The sequence below is a fragment of the Micromesistius poutassou genome, assembly GCF_964030765.1.
Source record: "Micromesistius poutassou genome assembly, chromosome: 19".
Taxonomy (NCBI): domain Eukaryota; kingdom Metazoa; phylum Chordata; class Actinopteri; order Gadiformes; family Gadidae; genus Micromesistius; species Micromesistius poutassou.
This window is the reverse complement of record NC_140289.1, coordinates 8,451,551-8,469,306: the sequence shown is the minus strand read 5'-3', so window position 1 is coordinate 8,469,306 and position 17,756 is coordinate 8,451,551. Positions and strand designations below refer to the sequence as shown.

Here is a 17,756-nt window from a genome sequence, read left to right as displayed (position 1 = left end):
CTCTACATGTAGGACTTGTTTATGTTCACTCTGTTTGTCGATGCTCCTAAAACAACATCGCAAGTTGACTTTTTTTTACATTTCCTGTCACAAAATGAGAGAGGGGATGAACTGGTTTTGCGATCGTACTACAATGCACTACCAGTGATAGCAAAGACTTATCTTCAAAAGACCCATAGGGAAGATTGGCTCAAGAGCTGAAATGTAGAAGGTTTGTGTGTGTGTGTGTGTGTGTGTGTGTGTGTGTGTGTGTGTGTGCTTGCATTCATGTGTGCATGTATGGGGTGTGTGTGTGTGCGTGTGTGCTGGTGCTTTTGTAGACATCATTCTTCAAGGGCATGGTAAGTCTTTTTTCTCCCAACTGAGATGCTATCATGGGAATGAGTTCTTGAGATTTAGGAACAGATTGCACGTTTTGAGGTCGCACACACACACACACACACACACACACACACACACACTTAGGAACAGATTGCACGTTTTGAGGTCACACACAAACACACTTGCACGCAGATGTACACACATTTTTACATTAGTCTTCTATTTGGAGGAGCTTGTTTTCAAATGTCGGCCTACTTTAGAAGAGGAACCTGTCAATGATTCCTTATGTGAATCATCATTTTCACTTTGTTGCCTGTGTTTGAAACTGGCTTTACAGAGCCTGGAGAAGATTTACGATGCACTCGATCCAGAGCGATCCATAGTGACTTACAGTGAAGCCTTGTTTGAGGACGTGTAACTTGGGGATTAAATCCAGTAGCTTTCAGCAGGGAGTCAACAACCAATCCATCACCCTATATCCTGCCATCAAAAATTGTTGACCTCAATTAAACCTCCAACCTCTGTTCACATGTTTCTGTGACTATCCGTATTGGAACTGTTGCTTTGATCAATGCATGCATAAATGCATGCATTGGGCAATTTCCCCACACAACCATTTGTTTTGATCTTACTCATAAAAAGCTATATTTTCATACCCTAGCTAATGTCAAACTGCAAACACAAAAACAAAACTGTGCCGGCAGATGGTAAGATGGCACGACGGAGCGAGTGTGAAAGTGTATGATTCCCTCAAAACTTTAGTGTTTACTGCTTTTAGTCACACATTATCCCTGCCTCCCCCCCCACCTTGTTTGTGTTGCTCAAAGAGGAGCCATTATCTTTGTTAGTTTTCCCCGCTACTCCGGCACAGATACAGGAGAACAGAGCCGTAATGAGGTGAGCAAGCCGGTCCTTTGAGGAGGGCTAATGGGCGAGATAGCAGAGAGAACAGAAACAAGGAGGAAGAAGGCACGTTAACCCAGCCTTCCAAACGTCCCTTTTCACGCGGTGCACACATCACATTTGTTCTTGTTGTGGCAAACGCCAAATGTCAGCGCACGACTGTTGGACAAAGAAGCACGTCTCCGTGGGCGTGTGTGTAGTGTCTGCTGTTGATGGTGTAACAGCTGACTTTACCACTCACCATTGATCGTGTTTTATCATCTTAGCTTGGAGTTAGTTATGCTCTGAATGATGAGAAAGTGCACCGTCGTCAAAGAGTCATTTGTCAAATGAAATCAATGTTTGCCCATGAACGTTGTAAAATGGGGGAAAATGCGATACGTTCACTGTAAATGAAAAGTAATGGATAATGGTAATAACTTAAATTCTTAGCTTACTCTGATTTCTTGGACTAAAATACACTATTATCCAAAGCTAGCTATCAACAAGACCAAAATTGGTAGCCTGTTTATAAGGGTTGGGGAAACACACCACAAACAGGCATGCACACATAGATATTTTTCACCTTTTTTGGGGTTTTAATAAAGCGGGCCAACCCTGCGTCTGGGTCACTATGTTCTGTTGTCTTCTTCAACGTACTGCTGAATCTGGGTCTGAGGCACGCTGCCAACCCGAACGGATTTCAGTGTTGGATTTGCCTTTCCCACAAGTCCCACCATCTACAGCATATTTCCGATCTATCACTTTGTTGCTGCAGACAAACATGCGCACCAGCACACCAGGGAGGTTACCGCCCACACTGGAAATGATGAAACACGTGTGATGTAACTTTTTTCATTTTTTTTCCATTTACATGCATGTTTGGTTTTCATGTTGTTTTGATTCCTGATCCGTTGAGCCTGCAAACTCTCATTTGCCAGTTTTGCAGATACACCGATACAGTGTGGGATGTGTTTTTTGAGTCCTTGGAGCTAAGAAATACGTGACAAGGCCGCCCCAATTATAAAAAATGAAAAGCGTCTATTATTCACTCTTTTATTATTATTTTTCGGGGGGGGGAAAGAAATGCAGGGTTTTGATCAAGGCTCCGTGAAATCACAGAGGATCCTTTCGTTCTTCTTCTTCATTCATTTCAGCGGGTATCTCTCCGTTTCCCCTCGATTCCCCCTGCGATGGCCTCCTTTCAGTCCTCTCTTTCAGTTCTCTCTTTCATTTGTCGTGTCCTCTCTCTACATCTGCTCTCATTACTCTCTCTTTCATGTCCCCCCTCTCTCTCTTTCCTCCTCTCCTGCTGCATTCTTCTGTCTCTTTCTTTACCCCCCCTGCCCCCTCCCCTTTCATCAGCTGCTAATTGTAGTCTAATCAGGTTTTACCCTAGCAGGGGTGCAGCTTTCAATTCATTTGGGCAAATTGTGCCATTTATTACGTCCCAGGGGGGTATAAGAAAAACAACAAAGCTGCATTTTTCTGACACTGAATAAAAAACACCCTCCAAAAATGGCTGAGGCAGGGAAATGTTTCACCTTGATCAGAGCCTATAGCCTTAATGGGACGTCGGCCATCTTTTTGAGGTCAGGCGGCCGTAGAGATTCAGGTTATATATTGTAAACCCTCCCTAAGCCCAGACTTTTGAGTTAAAAGGAGATTTAATGTTCCGGGCTTCCAAGTCAGCAGGTTTCTCCCTCTGCCTCTTCCTCCCAGTGAGCAAGGTGAACGTTATTAAACTGCAAATGGGCGTTCAACCATTCCATAAATTGAATAGGCTTTGAGATGTCACAGTGAGTTCTGGATTTTGGGCTTTTATAATGACATCGTCTGGGGGAGCAAATCAATGATACCAATTTGTGTTTTTCTTGGGTTATTTTTTTTCCAGCGCTCTCTGCAGGTTAGACTAACCTGCTCCTGCTGTTACTGTCCATAGTCTAAATATTGTGTATCATTGATTGGAAATCTAAGTGTTGCAGTGTATCTAAATTCATTTTAAGGATTTTTTCCAGCCCTGAAATGTTTTGACCAATTTATATACGGCCCCTTTTCATAATCCAAACACTATGTACACTAAATAAAACATTTCCCTCTGTGAACAACCCAAACGCACACATTGATTCATCATTCCCAATAAAACGTGTTCCCTTGTGAAGGATTTCAAGGGGCAATATCTTTCACAACTGTAAACCCCACTAGATATACTGACGAGAAATGGAGCTCTTTCTAGTGAAAGATCTTACAGCCAAGATTTTCCACATGCCAAAAAAAGTTATCCAAACTGCAAAAAAGTTCCTGTCGGGTCCAGAGTAATGATGACAGGAACATTAGATGGTGATTGAGAACCTGCGTTGCTGGTCTGTAGGGTTAAGGCTTAGTTATGGTTCCACGTTGACACAACGCAAGGAGGTTTACGGACCCATTACGTCCTTGCGGGCCCTCCTTGCGTTCACCGCAAGGGCCTGACGTGTGCTCCCAAAAATTGTAACCTTGCGTCTAGGCGACACAGCAGCAAGGGCTGTGATTGGTCTGCTCACTAAAACCCGACGCAGAACCCAAACGTGGTCACGACTGCGTCAAAGCTTCTGCGTGGTCATTGCGTTGCCAATAACCAACTGACCTTTAGGGTTATGTCCAGAAGTCTCTCTGTCAGCAGCACTGGGCCCTAAACAGGAGGTAATTGCTCTTAATACACAGTTCCTTTATTTCATATTCCAAGAGATAAACGTGATCCTTTGGCGTTAGTGCTCATGCATTAGTAACTAATCCAATCCCCACTTTCTATTAAGGACACTTTCTCCAGTAAAATGAGTTATGCAGCCACCACTTTAAAGTAGCCTACAGTGAAGAAATAAACTTTTTACCCAGCAATAAAATAAGGAAAAGTAATGGTTAATAAAACAGAAGGGCTATTTAGGTGCTGGCTAACACACCAACAGGCTCTTGTCATGAGGTGAAGCCTCATCCAGTTTTCTTCTTTGCAGAAAGAGGAATAAAACACTTTGGCCTCCTCCTGCATTCACTATTCTTCACTCCTCGACTCCCTCTGGCCTTCAACACATTTCCAATCCTCATTTCTCCTTTCTCTCCAGGAGAGTCACTCTTGATTGCGCTTCTGCCCCTTTTCCTTTTCAATCCCCCTCTCTTTCATCTTATCCGTGGCCTGTTTCGCTTTTTATTTTCCCCAACTTTCTTTTTTCTTTTCCCCGACTTTCTTTTTCTCCCCCCCGCCCTCTGCTCATTGCTCATTGGACGATGTGGTTCAGCCAGGGGGGACCGTGGCGCTTTGTGAAAGGCAGGCCCTGCCACTCAGGGCCCGGTTGATGTTGGTGCCCTCTACCGCCTCTGCCACACCACAGCACGCTAAACGCCTCGCCGCGCTTAGCCCCGGTGCATGCTCTCCTCCCCCACGCGTTTCCCAGACTCAAACTGGCCTTCCCTTCCCTTGCCTTGTCGCAGTCTCGCACACTTTTCCGATTCTCATATTTCTTCGTATTGATTTTTTCACACATCTATGGAATCTATGGAAGCACACACACACACACATTATGTTGAGTCTTTTGACTAATGGCCCCCCCTGCCTCCGTCCTCTGTGGTCTCTTCCCTCATCTTTGCCCCATTGTCCCGCCCTCCTGGGACGTCCTGCCACAAGGGCTGATGGTTAATGGGTCTCTTCCCCTCATGGGTGGGACGACGGGGCCAACCTGGCCAATGACACGCTTGGGAATACCTTGGTTAAGAATGGAAACACTGTTGGACATCCATTCGAACCCTGTCAATACAGAGCCAGTGTTTGTGTGTGTGGTTTTTCAATGGTTGAAGTCTATATGTATTTCAGTTATTTGTCCATGTCTGAAGTGAGTACATGCTACGATTTTTCCAGTGGGGACATTAACGACTTGCAGGCAAGGCACTAAAGGCAAGAATGATCGACACAGAAAAAGAAAGTGATAATGGACGTACTCATCGGAAAGCTTGCGACCTACTCAGTAATTATTGCCACAGTACGAATGTGGTTTGAAAAAGAAAAAACGTTTCCAGTGAATAAAAAAAAGGTTTTCATCTCGATCGGCATGCTTCATAGAATTGGCACGGAAACAAAGGTAGAAGGAACTTCTAGATACCGGAAGCCTCTAAATATTTTTATTCAAATGATAGTGAAGGACGATGTGTGCTCACTTGCAATCTGTGTTAAAAGCGTGTAATTGTGTCCTTTACTTCCTACGTTTATCTAAATATGATGCTGTAACTGAATATGTTGAAATGACATGGTCGTTTCCTGTTCATGTGTAATTAACATGGTAGTTTCCGGTTGATGTGTAAATGACGTGGACGTTCCCTGTTCATGTGTAAATGACATGGTAGTTTCCTGTTGAGGTTTAAATACCTTGGTTGTTACCTGAAAATGTTAAAATGACATGGTAGTTTCCATAAATAATGTTTAACTGAATGACCTTTTATGCTGTTTCAAATCAAGGTAAACAACTGTCCATTGCCTTTATTTTTATTTGTGTCATTTTCTCATATGCCTCATCTCTATGAAGTAGTGGACACCAGAGGCTGGGGTGAATTAGGATGAGATTCATAGATGTGTGTGCATCTGGGTTTGTGTGCATGCGTGTGCGCGACGTTGACGGGCCTACTTTTGCACTACTTTTGCACCTCCTGCCATTCTCTGTCAGATCACCCAGATGGCTGACACACACACACACACATACACACACCTCAGGCAAATGCTTTCTCCCTTTCCTCCCTCGGTTTTACTCTGTCAGGTTCCTCACCCCGACCCCCAGCCACCCCCCGCCCCCCCCCCCTCTCCCTTCACTTATCAGACGGCTGAGGCTGACGGATCTCAGCTGCGTCGCAGTACTGCGGGAAGTCACTGTGGCGTAGCCGGCTTACCATAGCTTAAGATCTTGGGCGGCATCTGGACCACCCAAATCCCTCTAATAGATTGCATCGCCGCCGCCGCCCCCACGTTTCCTTGCCCGTTAATCCCGCACTTCGGCGCGCTTCCTCCCCTGTCTCTCTCTTTCGCGGAGGGCTCTAGGGATGAGTTCATCAATTAACAGCGAAGAGAGCCGTTGTTGTGACCACGGTTCGATAGCCGATGTCTCCCAAGAGGAGACCCCCCCCTTGAAGTAGCACGGATATACACAGTTGTATATATTCTTTATTCTATTTACTTATTAGCTACTCACAGAGTATCTGTGGATGCCTATTGCATTTGTTCTATATCTTTTATTTGTATTTTATATTATTCTCTCTGCCACAAATAAATAATGTCAAAGCTTCTTGGGGGTTGGTCAAGGTTGTGGAGAGTGTGGTGGCTCGATCGCTCGACAGCCTCAAGACAACGGGTTGGATTCCCCCCCCCCCCCCCAATGTAGGCCCACCTGTAGGCATCCATGAGCACTACGCCTCACCACCGCCGGGCCCTTCATTGCACCTACCTGAGGAAAAATAAACAACCAGAATGCTTATTCTTTTGCCTATTGTTTCTTGTGGTGTCATCACATTGTGTGACGGAATTCTTTGCAATGTTTCTTTCTTTCCCGAATCGTTACTTATTATTTATCTGATTCCTCTCCCCCCCCCCTCCCTAGGGATGATGAGCATGCCCTGATCCTGCAGTACTGCCAGACCCTCGGCGGGGAGGGGGGCTCTCCCTGCAGCCAGCCCCAGAGCCCCGCCCAGATCCTGCAGGCGGTCGAGAGGGAGGAGCGGGGGGAGCTGGGGCGGATCATCGCCCGCCTGGAGGAGGACCAGAGGTAGGCCGTGGAAACGCCCGCCATGCCACGACACGCTGGGCCCCCGTGTGGGATCAATGTGTGTTTGAAATGCAAAGAAATGCTTGGATGTGTTAGGAAGCACCTCTCCTAGGTCTTTGTTGCTCGCTCGCTCGTAATCGCGTGTCTTCCTCTAGCCCACACGGTGTGTCTGTGTCTCTGTTTTAAATTGATTGTGGGCGAGGACACTTTGATGAGGACAGGTGTTGGGGAGGTGTTGTTGTGTTCCGGTAAGGAAAATATGATAGTGCTTTAGTTTTGAGTGTGCGTATTTGTCTTAGTGGGTGATTGTGTGAACTAGGATATGTATCGATCAACCCACAATTGAAAATAGAAACCTGCTTAAATTAAAACAATTTCTGTTTCTCTTTCTCTATCTCTCTGTCTCTGTCTCTCTTTCTGTCTCTCCCTCTCTGTGTCTCTCTCTCTCTGTGTCTCTCTCTTTCTCTCTCTCCCTCTCTCTCTCTGTCCCTCTGTCGCTCTCTCTCTCTCCCTCACCCCCCCCCCCCCCATCCAGGACCCTGCAGCGGGAGTACGAGCAGCTGAAGGAGCAGCACGGCGGTCAGCGGGGCCCGGCCCCCGGGGGCCTCTGGGACGCCGAGAGCCCCCCCGCACCGGGCCGCCCCGAGGAGGCGGACCTGCTGGCGGAGGCCAAGCTACTCCGTCAGCACAAGGGCCGGCTGGAGGCCCGCATGCACATCCTGGAGGAGCACAACAAGCAGCTGGAGTCCCAGCTGCACCGCCTGCGACAGCTACTGCACCACCAGGTAACCACACACGCTTACACTACTGCACCACCCACTGACACTACTGCACCACCAGGTAACCACACAACTACTGCACCACCAGGTAACACTACTGCACCACCCACTGGCACTACTGCACCACCAGGTAACCACACAACTACTGCACCACCAGGTAACACTACTGCACCACCCACTGGCACTACTGCACCACCAGGTAACCACACAACTACTGCACCACCAGGTAACACTACTGCACCACCCACTGACACTACTGCACCACCAGGTAACACTACTGCACCACCCACTGACACTACTGCACCACCAGGTAACCACACAACTACTGCACCACCAGGTAACACTACTGCACCACCCACTGACACTGCTGCACCACCAGGTAACCACACACGCTTACACTACTGCACCACCCACTGACACTACTGCACCACCAGGTGACACTACTGCACCACCAGGTGACACTACTGCACCACCAGGTGACACTACTGCACCACCAGGTAACACTACTGCACCACCAGGTAACACTACTGCACCAGGTAACCACACTATTGTAACACCACTACTGCACCAGTTAACACCACTACTGCACCAGTAGCTGAACCAGTTAACACCACTACTGCACCAGTAGCTGAACCAGTTAACACCACTACTGCACCAGTAGCTGAACCAGTTAACACCACTACTGCACCAGTAGCGCCTCGGTCCCTTGCCTGTGGGCAGAGGGAGAGGAACACTGCTTAGGTTTCTTCTGTTTATTATGCCGTCTTTTATAATGCCATGGCATTCCATTCTTGACACCAGGAGTGTGAGCACACCATTTCCTTCCGTATGAGGTATAAGGAGTTATGAGTCATTTGATTTGTATTTGAAACCTCCATGGACAGAGTTTTATTCATGAGCTGTGCAAATATACGGTTGATTTGGGTTATAGGAATAGATTATTAAATGTGCTCTGAAATGAGCTTCAAGATTTAGTGGCCCCGGAGTTGGCTGGGAAACGGGGGGAAGAGAGACAGATCGGGTACATTGGACTCAAAAAATGTGATTAGGAAATGAAACCCTATGTTTCTTAAAAAGAAAAAACCCACCATATGTATCATCCAAAAAATCACCACATCACAACTCATTAAATATTAAATGATACATGAAACACGGATCAATAACTGCTCAATATGTAGAAGGTGTACATATATGTGCAGTCACCAACACAAATGTTGTTGTCCTTTGTACCTTTGCATCCACATCCCTTAATTGAATTACCCTCGAAGAATGAAACACTAAACTCAGATTAGGTCCTAATCACGTCGGATCCAATCTATCTGGCGGCCCCTTCACCCCCTCCCCTGGACGTGTTTACACTCTAATCGCTCATTGCGGCTGCTCGTTGAGCACATTGCCCTCAACGCCCAATAAATCTCAGGACAGCCAATCAGAATAAGCAAACACAGAGCTAGGTGTCGGGGGTCGGTGGGTTGCCGGAGAGATCTGTCCGGTGTCCCAGAGTGTGCTCCCGGGTGGCTCGCTGATGCCCCTCGCCAGCCTTATGTAAGAGCGGGTTAATTAACATGCGGAACACAGTTCGGCGCTGGTTCCGAGTGATCTGCCTCTGCCAGTCGCGAGACAAGTTCATAAAGTTCAGAGGAATGGGAAGCGTGTTCCCCGCTATCGCTGGGAGTTCCTCCATCAGGTGATGCTGGATAGTTATTGGAGGTGCATGTAGTGGGGGTGGGGGGGGGGGGGGGGGTGGTATGTTTAGCACTACGATAAAGCTTCAATTGATTCATCTGTGTGTCATATTGGTAAAGGAAGGAGTGAAAAAAGGGGCGAAATAGGTAAACACACGCATGTAGCCACACGGATGTCCCCGCAGGCTCTGCAACATTTATGTCGTCTCCTAACCCTCACTGACATAACTTCTCTGTGAGCCTGCCTATCGTCGAACGGAGCTTCAGAATTATAACAGCGCAGCCACGGCTCAGCACCACATATTTAATTCACCCTCCCTTAGGCTGTCTGGAGGCCTTGACCTGGGCTATTCTGAGACTGGGGGGGTGGGGGGTGGGGGGCACTATGGCTCCGCCTAAGCCTTTACCGGCTGGGGGGGTGGGGGAGGGCTGTGGAACTAGGAGGCAGATGGATGGATGGAGCAATTGAAGGGGAGTTTTTTTAACAAGGGAGGTGAGGGAGCGATGGGGGAGACGGAGGGGGGGGGGGGGGGGGGGGGGGGGGGGGGGGGGGGGGGGGGGTGGGGGCACAAGGTAGGAGGACCTGCTGAGAGAGAGAGAGAGAGAGAGAGAGAGAGAGAGAGAGAGAGAGAGAGAGAGAGAGAGAGAGAGAGAGAGAGAGAGAGAGAGAGAGAGAGAGAGAGAGAGAGAGAGAGAGAGAGAGAGAGAGAGAGAGAATTGATCTGGCGCCCCGCAGTCTGCTGAAAGCTGAAGGCCTTATTATGAGAGTGTTGCAGGAAATGCCAGCGTGGTGCCAGGTGTGGTGCTTTGTACACTGGAAGTGTTTGTGTGTTATCCGCCCAGCGATCTCTGATCTCCGGTGGGGGGATCCGCTGCAATACTGATGAGGCGTTCCATAGGGTGATGGGGGCATATGGTGTTGTTAAAGAGGCAGTCCATCATCAACCATGCTGTTGATTTATTATTTTTCTGACATGTCGTATTATGCGTTTGACGGATGCCCCTTGCTTGTCCATCTCAAAGAACGGCACTACGATATTGTCCTCCCAATAGATCCTTTGAATCGGACGATTAAGGGTCAGGCTTTCGCTTAATTGAATCCTGTGTGACCTTTTGACTTTGGCCTCTAATCACTGGCCGTTCACGATACCTGAACGAGAAGAGCGTCAGGGAAATGACAATGACGTAACTCTTTACCTTTTTTTCTCTCTCTTTCCCTCTCACTCTCACAGCCCGAGGGAGACTCCAGGGTGAATGGGGTCTCCTCTCCTCTCTCGAGTGTACAGGACCGAGGACAACTTAATGAAAACTCAGGTAAGCAGATTCACACATACTGCTGCAGTCACAGGCAAATATTGTTGTTTTGTGGTGCCTTGAACCGCCCTTCTGCTTGTAAACAAACAATGCCCTGGGAACATGCATGCCTCCCACTTATTATATCTGTTATTATTAGATTGGATGATTTTACATTAGTCCAGCCTTCGCCAAATCCTTCAAATGTGTAAATCAATACTAATATCGCCTTTGGTCGTCATTATCTGGTAGGAAAAACATGCAATCATATCTCAATAAGATTTATGTACAATATATATTAAAGCAATTGATTGCAAATGATTCATGATGATGAAGTATTTCAGCAGCAGAGCAAAATAACCACCTCTAGCAGAAATAGCTAGGCATAATCATCCTTTGTATGTGTGAGTATGAACAATTATAAATTGTTTGGGAATTTGGCCTGGTTTCCATTCTCAGATTGCTTGGCTGCATTACAGTAGCAGCTTTTCCTTTTCTTGCCATCAACACAAACATGCTGTCTGAGTTCTCCAGAACCAAACAGCCACTCGTAGTCCATTCCTGTTGCTCGACCAACCTGATGATCAGAAGACTGCCATAGTCTGTAGAGGTTTGAGTGTTAAATGTATGTATGTGTGTGTGTGTGTGTGTGTGTGTGTGTGTGTGTGTGTGTGTGTGTGTGTGTGTGTGTGTGTGTGTGTGTGTGTGTGTGTGTGTGTGTGTGTGTGTAGATGAGCTTCTAGACCCCCAAGACAGCAGTTCTGACCTTGCAGACGTGATGGAGCAGATAAACAACAGCTTCCCTGCATGCAGTCGTAAGTTTATGTTCCTCTTTCGGCGACCACAGCGTTCATGAACACACTACTTTCCCTCGGCTAAACTGCTAGCGTTCGTAGACAGCAGTTGTACAACAGGCTTTACTTTTGTTAGCATACTTTGCATTTGCGCATTAGCAAACATACAATATATGGTTTATCCATCGGTCTCTGGCAGTAGGTAAAGTAATGGCTGTTGTTACTGATGAATACCTAGCAACCAATTGACCCGTCGCTAAGCTCCGCCCTTAGAACGCAGATGAACACAGGGAGGAGGCATAATATAACAATTTAATGGTGGATTTATGTTCTTTGTGTTAAAATGGTCAAACAATGTGCTTGGGGTGCATGTAGCACAGACAGTCGGTATCCTGAGAGGCTGCAGAATGGGGTATATTTCATCCCTTTTCCCAAGCCACAACGGGACAAGAAAAAGTGTGTAATGTGTAACCTTCTGTATTTATTTTAACGTTTTGAATATACCCCTCCAAAGCGTAATGTAGTCCCTTTCGATTGATCCTGGAAGAAATTAAATCAGTTTTCGCCCAAAACTTCTCCAAAACCTGCTTTGATATACTGTCAGCTGTCATTATTCCATATGTTTATGTTAATGAGTCTGGTTTGTTTGTCCGAGTTCGTCATGGTAATGGTGGGGGGCGTGCCTTAGCGACAGGTCAATTGGCCAAATTTGACTACCAAAAAAATCTTCCCACCAAAATCAAAGTTACAGCTCTATTTCTCATAAAAGGAATCAGCCCCAAAAAAAAACACGCCCAAGGTAGTCTCTTCTTTTTTTCTTCTAAGAGCGCACTTTTGTTAATTTATTCTGGTTTGCCTAATTATGGGTTGTCTACAAGGTAGAACAATATTACCATAATGAATAAACAAGGTCAGAGGGAGAGGAGACCGTGGGGGCTGATGAAACGCTGTTGTAATCCGTCAGTGGTCAACTCTATCATTGAAGCATCCATTTAATATCCACCGGCCCATAGCTGTCCCAGCATCGCATTAGCACCTTCACTATTCTCTTTATTACCACCCACAGACATACACTCACCGTCCTTGTACAGGTTTTAACTTTGTGAAAAATGTGTGTATGTGTGACTTTTCTTCAGAACTTTTATTATCACACATCCAATATCTATTATTTATAGATATTAATATGCTCATACAAAGCCCTGAGACTGGTTTTGAGGTGAGATTTCCATGACAACAGCGTCTGCGTCATTGTCACCGGCTCCACTGACAGATGCAAACATAAACATGAATGCCCCCGTCGGCCAATCAGAAGGCAGCCGCTGTGGTGCCAGCGTCACAGAGGAAGTCGTGTGCCTGCCTCTTCATAATGTGGTTAGAAAATAAAAGCCTTTTTTATCCTTCTCAATGGCAGCCGAGCACGACATCCCAAAGGCTGTGTATTAAAATACATATTTCTGGTATAAGAGCGCCTTTCACACCGCCTCACTTAATTTTGGTATTAAATAAGTCACGGATTTAGTTAAAAATCGATCATCCCGTGCCAGCTGCCGCGGGGGCTGTAAGCATTAGGCTAACCGCCAGCTTCAGGACTAGTATTGAGAGAGTATAGAGTATTGGTAGTGGAATGCTGCGTGCGTGCATGCATGTGTGTGTGTGTGTGTGTGTGTGCGGGCACGCAGGCCGGTGTTATCAGGTGGACAACATTTTTTTAATCTTTTAATCAATTAAATGGTAATACATTTTTTGTTGTCTACGTTTTTCCAGCCACAAGCCTCTCCTCGAGACCACAGGTAAGATCACAAAGTCTTCCTCCGCCGTGCTCCAGTACAACCCACCGTTTTGGGAAAGTACAGCAAAGTTTACTTTCATTGTCACCGTTCCATGTGGGCACTTTGGTCGGCGTTCATTCAAAGTAACCTCAGCGATGAATCTCGCTGCTCCTGAGAGGAGTAGCAAGAGATCAGCATAATAGAGGTACAGAGGTCGTGACCTCAGACACCACCCTACCGGCGAACAGAGAGCAAAACCCAAACCCGAACCCAAAACCCAACACGAAGACAGGAGAGCAGAGTTGAATATGGAGGTCACTTAGGCAAGGCAGGGGGGATGAGAGCCATACTACATGTGGAGAGAAGAGAAAGGATTAGTCTCCTGTTCTGAACAATATTAACGATACATTTTCATGTATTTCTTAACCAAAACTATCTGCCTTCAGTGGTTTGTAACAGCTCAGGTAGAACAACATTTTAGAGCTAATATTATGATTTTATTCCATAGCCCAAAAAAAAAATCATTCTTGAAGTCCTTTGACATTTTCAAACAAACGTTAAATCTGCACAATGTAACTTTTTCACTGCAGCCATCACTTTTGTTCGAAATGTGATTTCCTCTCTTATTTCTCCACAGCCCCCCAATTGTGTTAGAGAGAGAAAGTCTGCCCGGGTTCATCCTGTCGTGGGTGGGTGGGTGGGTTCTAAGCACTCGAAAGTCAAATAACACAACTGATGCCGAACTTTTGTAAGTTTGAACAAAAGTGTTGGCTTAAGTGTCAAGAGTTTGGTGCACAGTGGGAGTTCCAACAAAATGTCAAAACGACACCTCAAAAGCTAACTCAAGGCCATCAGGAGCAACATTTACCTGACAAAAGTAAAACCCTTCTTAGATTCCGTTTTTTTTCTATTGTGATTTTCCTGATGATGAATATCCATTTGACCCTCGCAAAGTACCAGAGACACCTTTTGTTCTGCTTCACCTCACGGACGCCCTGCACGGGGGACGCTACGACCTCGCTGGCACGGTCACGGCGCTGATTAATGAGGAACAAATTGACCTTAGACGGAACAAGATGATTTGAGTGGGCGGGTGGTGCAGGTCAACGGAGGCAGGTCAGCTGTCCGGTGACGTTTTCATTTAGTGAAGGTTTAATCGACATCCTCAAACTCTTTGGATGGCGGCAAGGTGTTTCTCAGTTCAGACAAACCTGTCAGACAAATACTAAGAACACTATTACTAAGAACACTATTTACCGTTTACCAATAATCCACAACGTTAACTCACAAAAAAAAGGATCTTGAAACAATAGACACAGGCCCATTTTGCTGCTTGCATTTCCCCCCAAAAAGCAGCGAATAAAGCTAATTTTGTTTACTTTTAGTTTGATTTGAATGAGGAAATCTCGTTAATGATACTCAATAGTGGATAGGAATGGATATCCAGCATCTCACATGCTACCCCCCAGGAAGCTAAGCACGGCTCCCAGTTAATAAGGAAAGCCCCAGTTAATAGCAGCAGCTCCCCCTGTGAGAATGATGGCTAATGGATCCCTAGGGAACACCATTATTGTTGAAGCTCCCCCGGCGCCGTCTGAGGGGTCAGGGATGCAGAGCCAGCACGCAGTTGGTGTTTTTTTGCCACCTTTGTTGCCACGGTAATTGTTTTGTGCACAGTCTCAGCCCTCCTTCCACTCAGCCCTCTCTGTTCCAAATGAGGTCCACACAACCCACCAATAATAACTATATAGCCTTGTTTGGGGGGGGGGGGTGGGGGGCAGTTATCTATTAGCTTGTATTTATTGTTTATTTGTGCCACTCTCTTCGCCGGTCTAGTTTTATAGTTTCCCCCCGTGTGGAGAAGCCAGCAGCTGTCCTGTAGAACCAGGCCTGAATCATCCGGTCCCACCTGCCTCTATATCTCAACACCGCTCTAACAGGCGCCCGGTACCCGCGGCAACTCAGCAAGCCTTAAAAAAATATCACTTTTTTGGGGGGTTGTTTTTCTCAAAGAGGCAAAATAACTGATTTGAAAAATACATAAAAGCATAAAAAACGGATGTAGTGTCGTTTTAAATTTAAATGATCTGTCCTCTTTTGCTCTGTGCTCTCTAGTAAATTGTCCTTGTAACATGAATTAATTCCCCCTTGGTATAATGGACCGCATGCCAGCCAGCATTATATTGAGTTTGAGTTTTTTTTGGGAACCAAATTGCTTGTGAGAGATTGTGTCGTGTGGGTGCACAAATGCATGTCAAGTAATTGTGCCAACACAATCACGCACACACACACACACACACACATACGCAAACACTTGCTCACACTCATGCACAACCTGCTCTACAAGACGTGTGTAGGTGCATGCGGAGGCGCCCAGAATGAGTGTGCAGAGCTGTGCTCTCTCTTTATCCAGGTATATGTTTCCAACTCCATTGTGTAGGCTGCTGATCCAATATCTCGCATTCTCTTTGTGATTCACAGGTGATGTGAAGGCAGCCACCTAGAGGACGGAGTACGTGTGCGTGTGTGTGCACGCGTGCGTTTGTGTGTAGTGTTTGTGTGTGTTGGCGAAAGGCAATTGAAGTGTGACTTTGGAAAAGGCCGGAACTCTCCTGAACACGCCGACCTTCTCTCCATCTCCTCGCCTCTGCTCCGTACTAAAGGAGTAGGAGGAGCTTCAGGCCCCGTCCCCCACAAGCCCCGAGAACCAATACCAAGTTAGAGATTCTGCACCCAGAAACCCAAAGACACACAGGACCAGAGAACTGCTATCCCCTATGTTGTTGTGTACTATGCAATACTTGTACATTTGATAAACTGTGGAGTGAACCTGAAGTTGGCCTAACATTTCTATGGGATTTGTATGCATATTCCGATGATATCCTAGGTTTGGGGTTTGTATAGTAAAATATGTTTATTTCCTTTTTCTGTTTTCACTGGGAATCAAATTGTTACATTCTTCATCTTTTTAATTCTATGTGTTTGGCCTTCCACCCCGCTCCCCCGTTAACTGTCACACTGTCGAGGCTCATGTTCCAAGTTTGGGAGTACAATTCTTTATGACGAATGAGACCAACCCTTCATTACAATCATGTATTTGCCCTGTGTGAAGCTCCGCAAACTGGTTTCTCTATTTTATTTTTCTATGACTTGGGTATCGATGGCTGATCGTGGCGCATGTTGATGTCAGAGTTCCCCTTTAATTCCTCGGTGTGACCGTTGCTATCGCCGTAGCGACCGCGATGTGTTGAACTCGCGCCCCCTCCTGTGCCTATACAGTTGTCATTCCAAATGTGGAAGACCTAGATGCCGACATTAAAGTGGGAATGTGTACAAAGTGAAGAGGTTTTATGGAAGAATATAGATTTAATTTGAACCTTAAATGTTGAATAAGGGTTTTCAACCGGCCCCTAACTCACCATGTAGAGCAGTTTTATATAAAAAAAATTACATAAAGTCTATGTTTGAAAAATCAGAACGAAAGCCATGATTGCCTTGCTACCTCAGAATCACTGACACAGTTTTATCTGCGTGGTCCGTGACAGTTTTCTTTGACCAACAAGCTCCAGACGCAGAACACCCCCCCCCTCCTTGCATTAGCATTCCAAGCTCGTGCTTACTGTATTCGATGTACACTGCAACAACAACCACATCGTTCGTTATTACTGTATCGTCACAATGGTTCGGTGGCCTGCTGATGCTAACAACCCTTCATCCCTCGTGAGGAGTGACACACTTTGGCGTTTAGCCTGTTTTGTTTTTAATTCCACTGGCAAATTAAGCACTGTTTCCTCACATTGTTGTGTCGTTGTGTTGTGCTACATGCTATCCTGTAAAAAAAAACAAACGTGTGAGGTTTAACAACACTACTATGTCTTCTCCTCCCACCGTGGAAAGAGGCGACGGCGATGATGTTTATGATGAGTGTGTTGATGTGGTAGCTTTTATAATCTTGACAAAAAGCGAACCATTGCAGAACTGTGTCGTTTTCGCCTGAGGTATGTAGAATAGATTCACCCACACTACGTGTAATATGGCTACATTGTTTTATTCTGAATAAAATTTTTATAACAAGTTAAGGGATCTCTCTGCATATATTTGTTTAAACTTTTAACCAGGTGTTCGTATGCGTAAAGTATTGGGGAACATTTGTTTACCTGCTGTTTGTAAATCAACATTTTTGCAGTTCCATATTCAGCGATGTTGCAGTCGTTTTTTGATTTTGCTCACAAAAAGCGTTGAGCTGCAAACTCAAATCTAACACAATCTGCCCTGTAAACACGGGTTGAATACGGCTCTGTGGAGCCAATCACACTGCAGGATATCATGAATAACACAGCGATGTTCTGCCCTCCCCCTCCAATCCACGGACCATTAAATGCCCAGGAGGATTCCTATGCATTGAAATGCATACAAGCATTTCCTGTAAGCCTTGTTATTAACTGTACTGCACTGC

At 46.0% G+C, this 17,756-nt stretch overlaps 1 protein-coding gene across 4 annotated transcripts in view; it reads left to right on the top strand.

Annotated features, from left to right (window-relative positions):
* The window catches only part of utrn (utrophin), a 169,168-nt gene extending 151,724 nt beyond the window's left edge, over positions 1 to 17,444 (top strand). For 2 of the 4 annotated variants that reach the window (XM_084483729.1, XM_084483728.1), the window contains exons 73-78: positions 6,816 to 6,980; positions 7,516 to 7,765; positions 10,677 to 10,758; positions 11,469 to 11,552; positions 13,296 to 13,321; positions 15,782 to 17,444. In XM_084483729.1, the coding sequence (XP_084339855.1) occupies positions 6,816 to 6,980; positions 7,516 to 7,765; positions 10,677 to 10,758; positions 11,469 to 11,552; positions 13,296 to 13,321; positions 15,782 to 15,790 (616 nt within the window). In that variant the 3' untranslated portion in view covers positions 15,791 to 17,444. The remainder of the gene's footprint in view (positions 1 to 6,815; positions 6,981 to 7,515; positions 7,766 to 10,676; positions 10,759 to 11,468; positions 11,553 to 13,295; positions 13,322 to 15,781) is intronic. The other 2 variants (XM_084483730.1, XM_084483731.1) reach the window with 1 other exon arrangement.
* Positions 17,445 to 17,756: the final 312 nt, after the last annotated feature.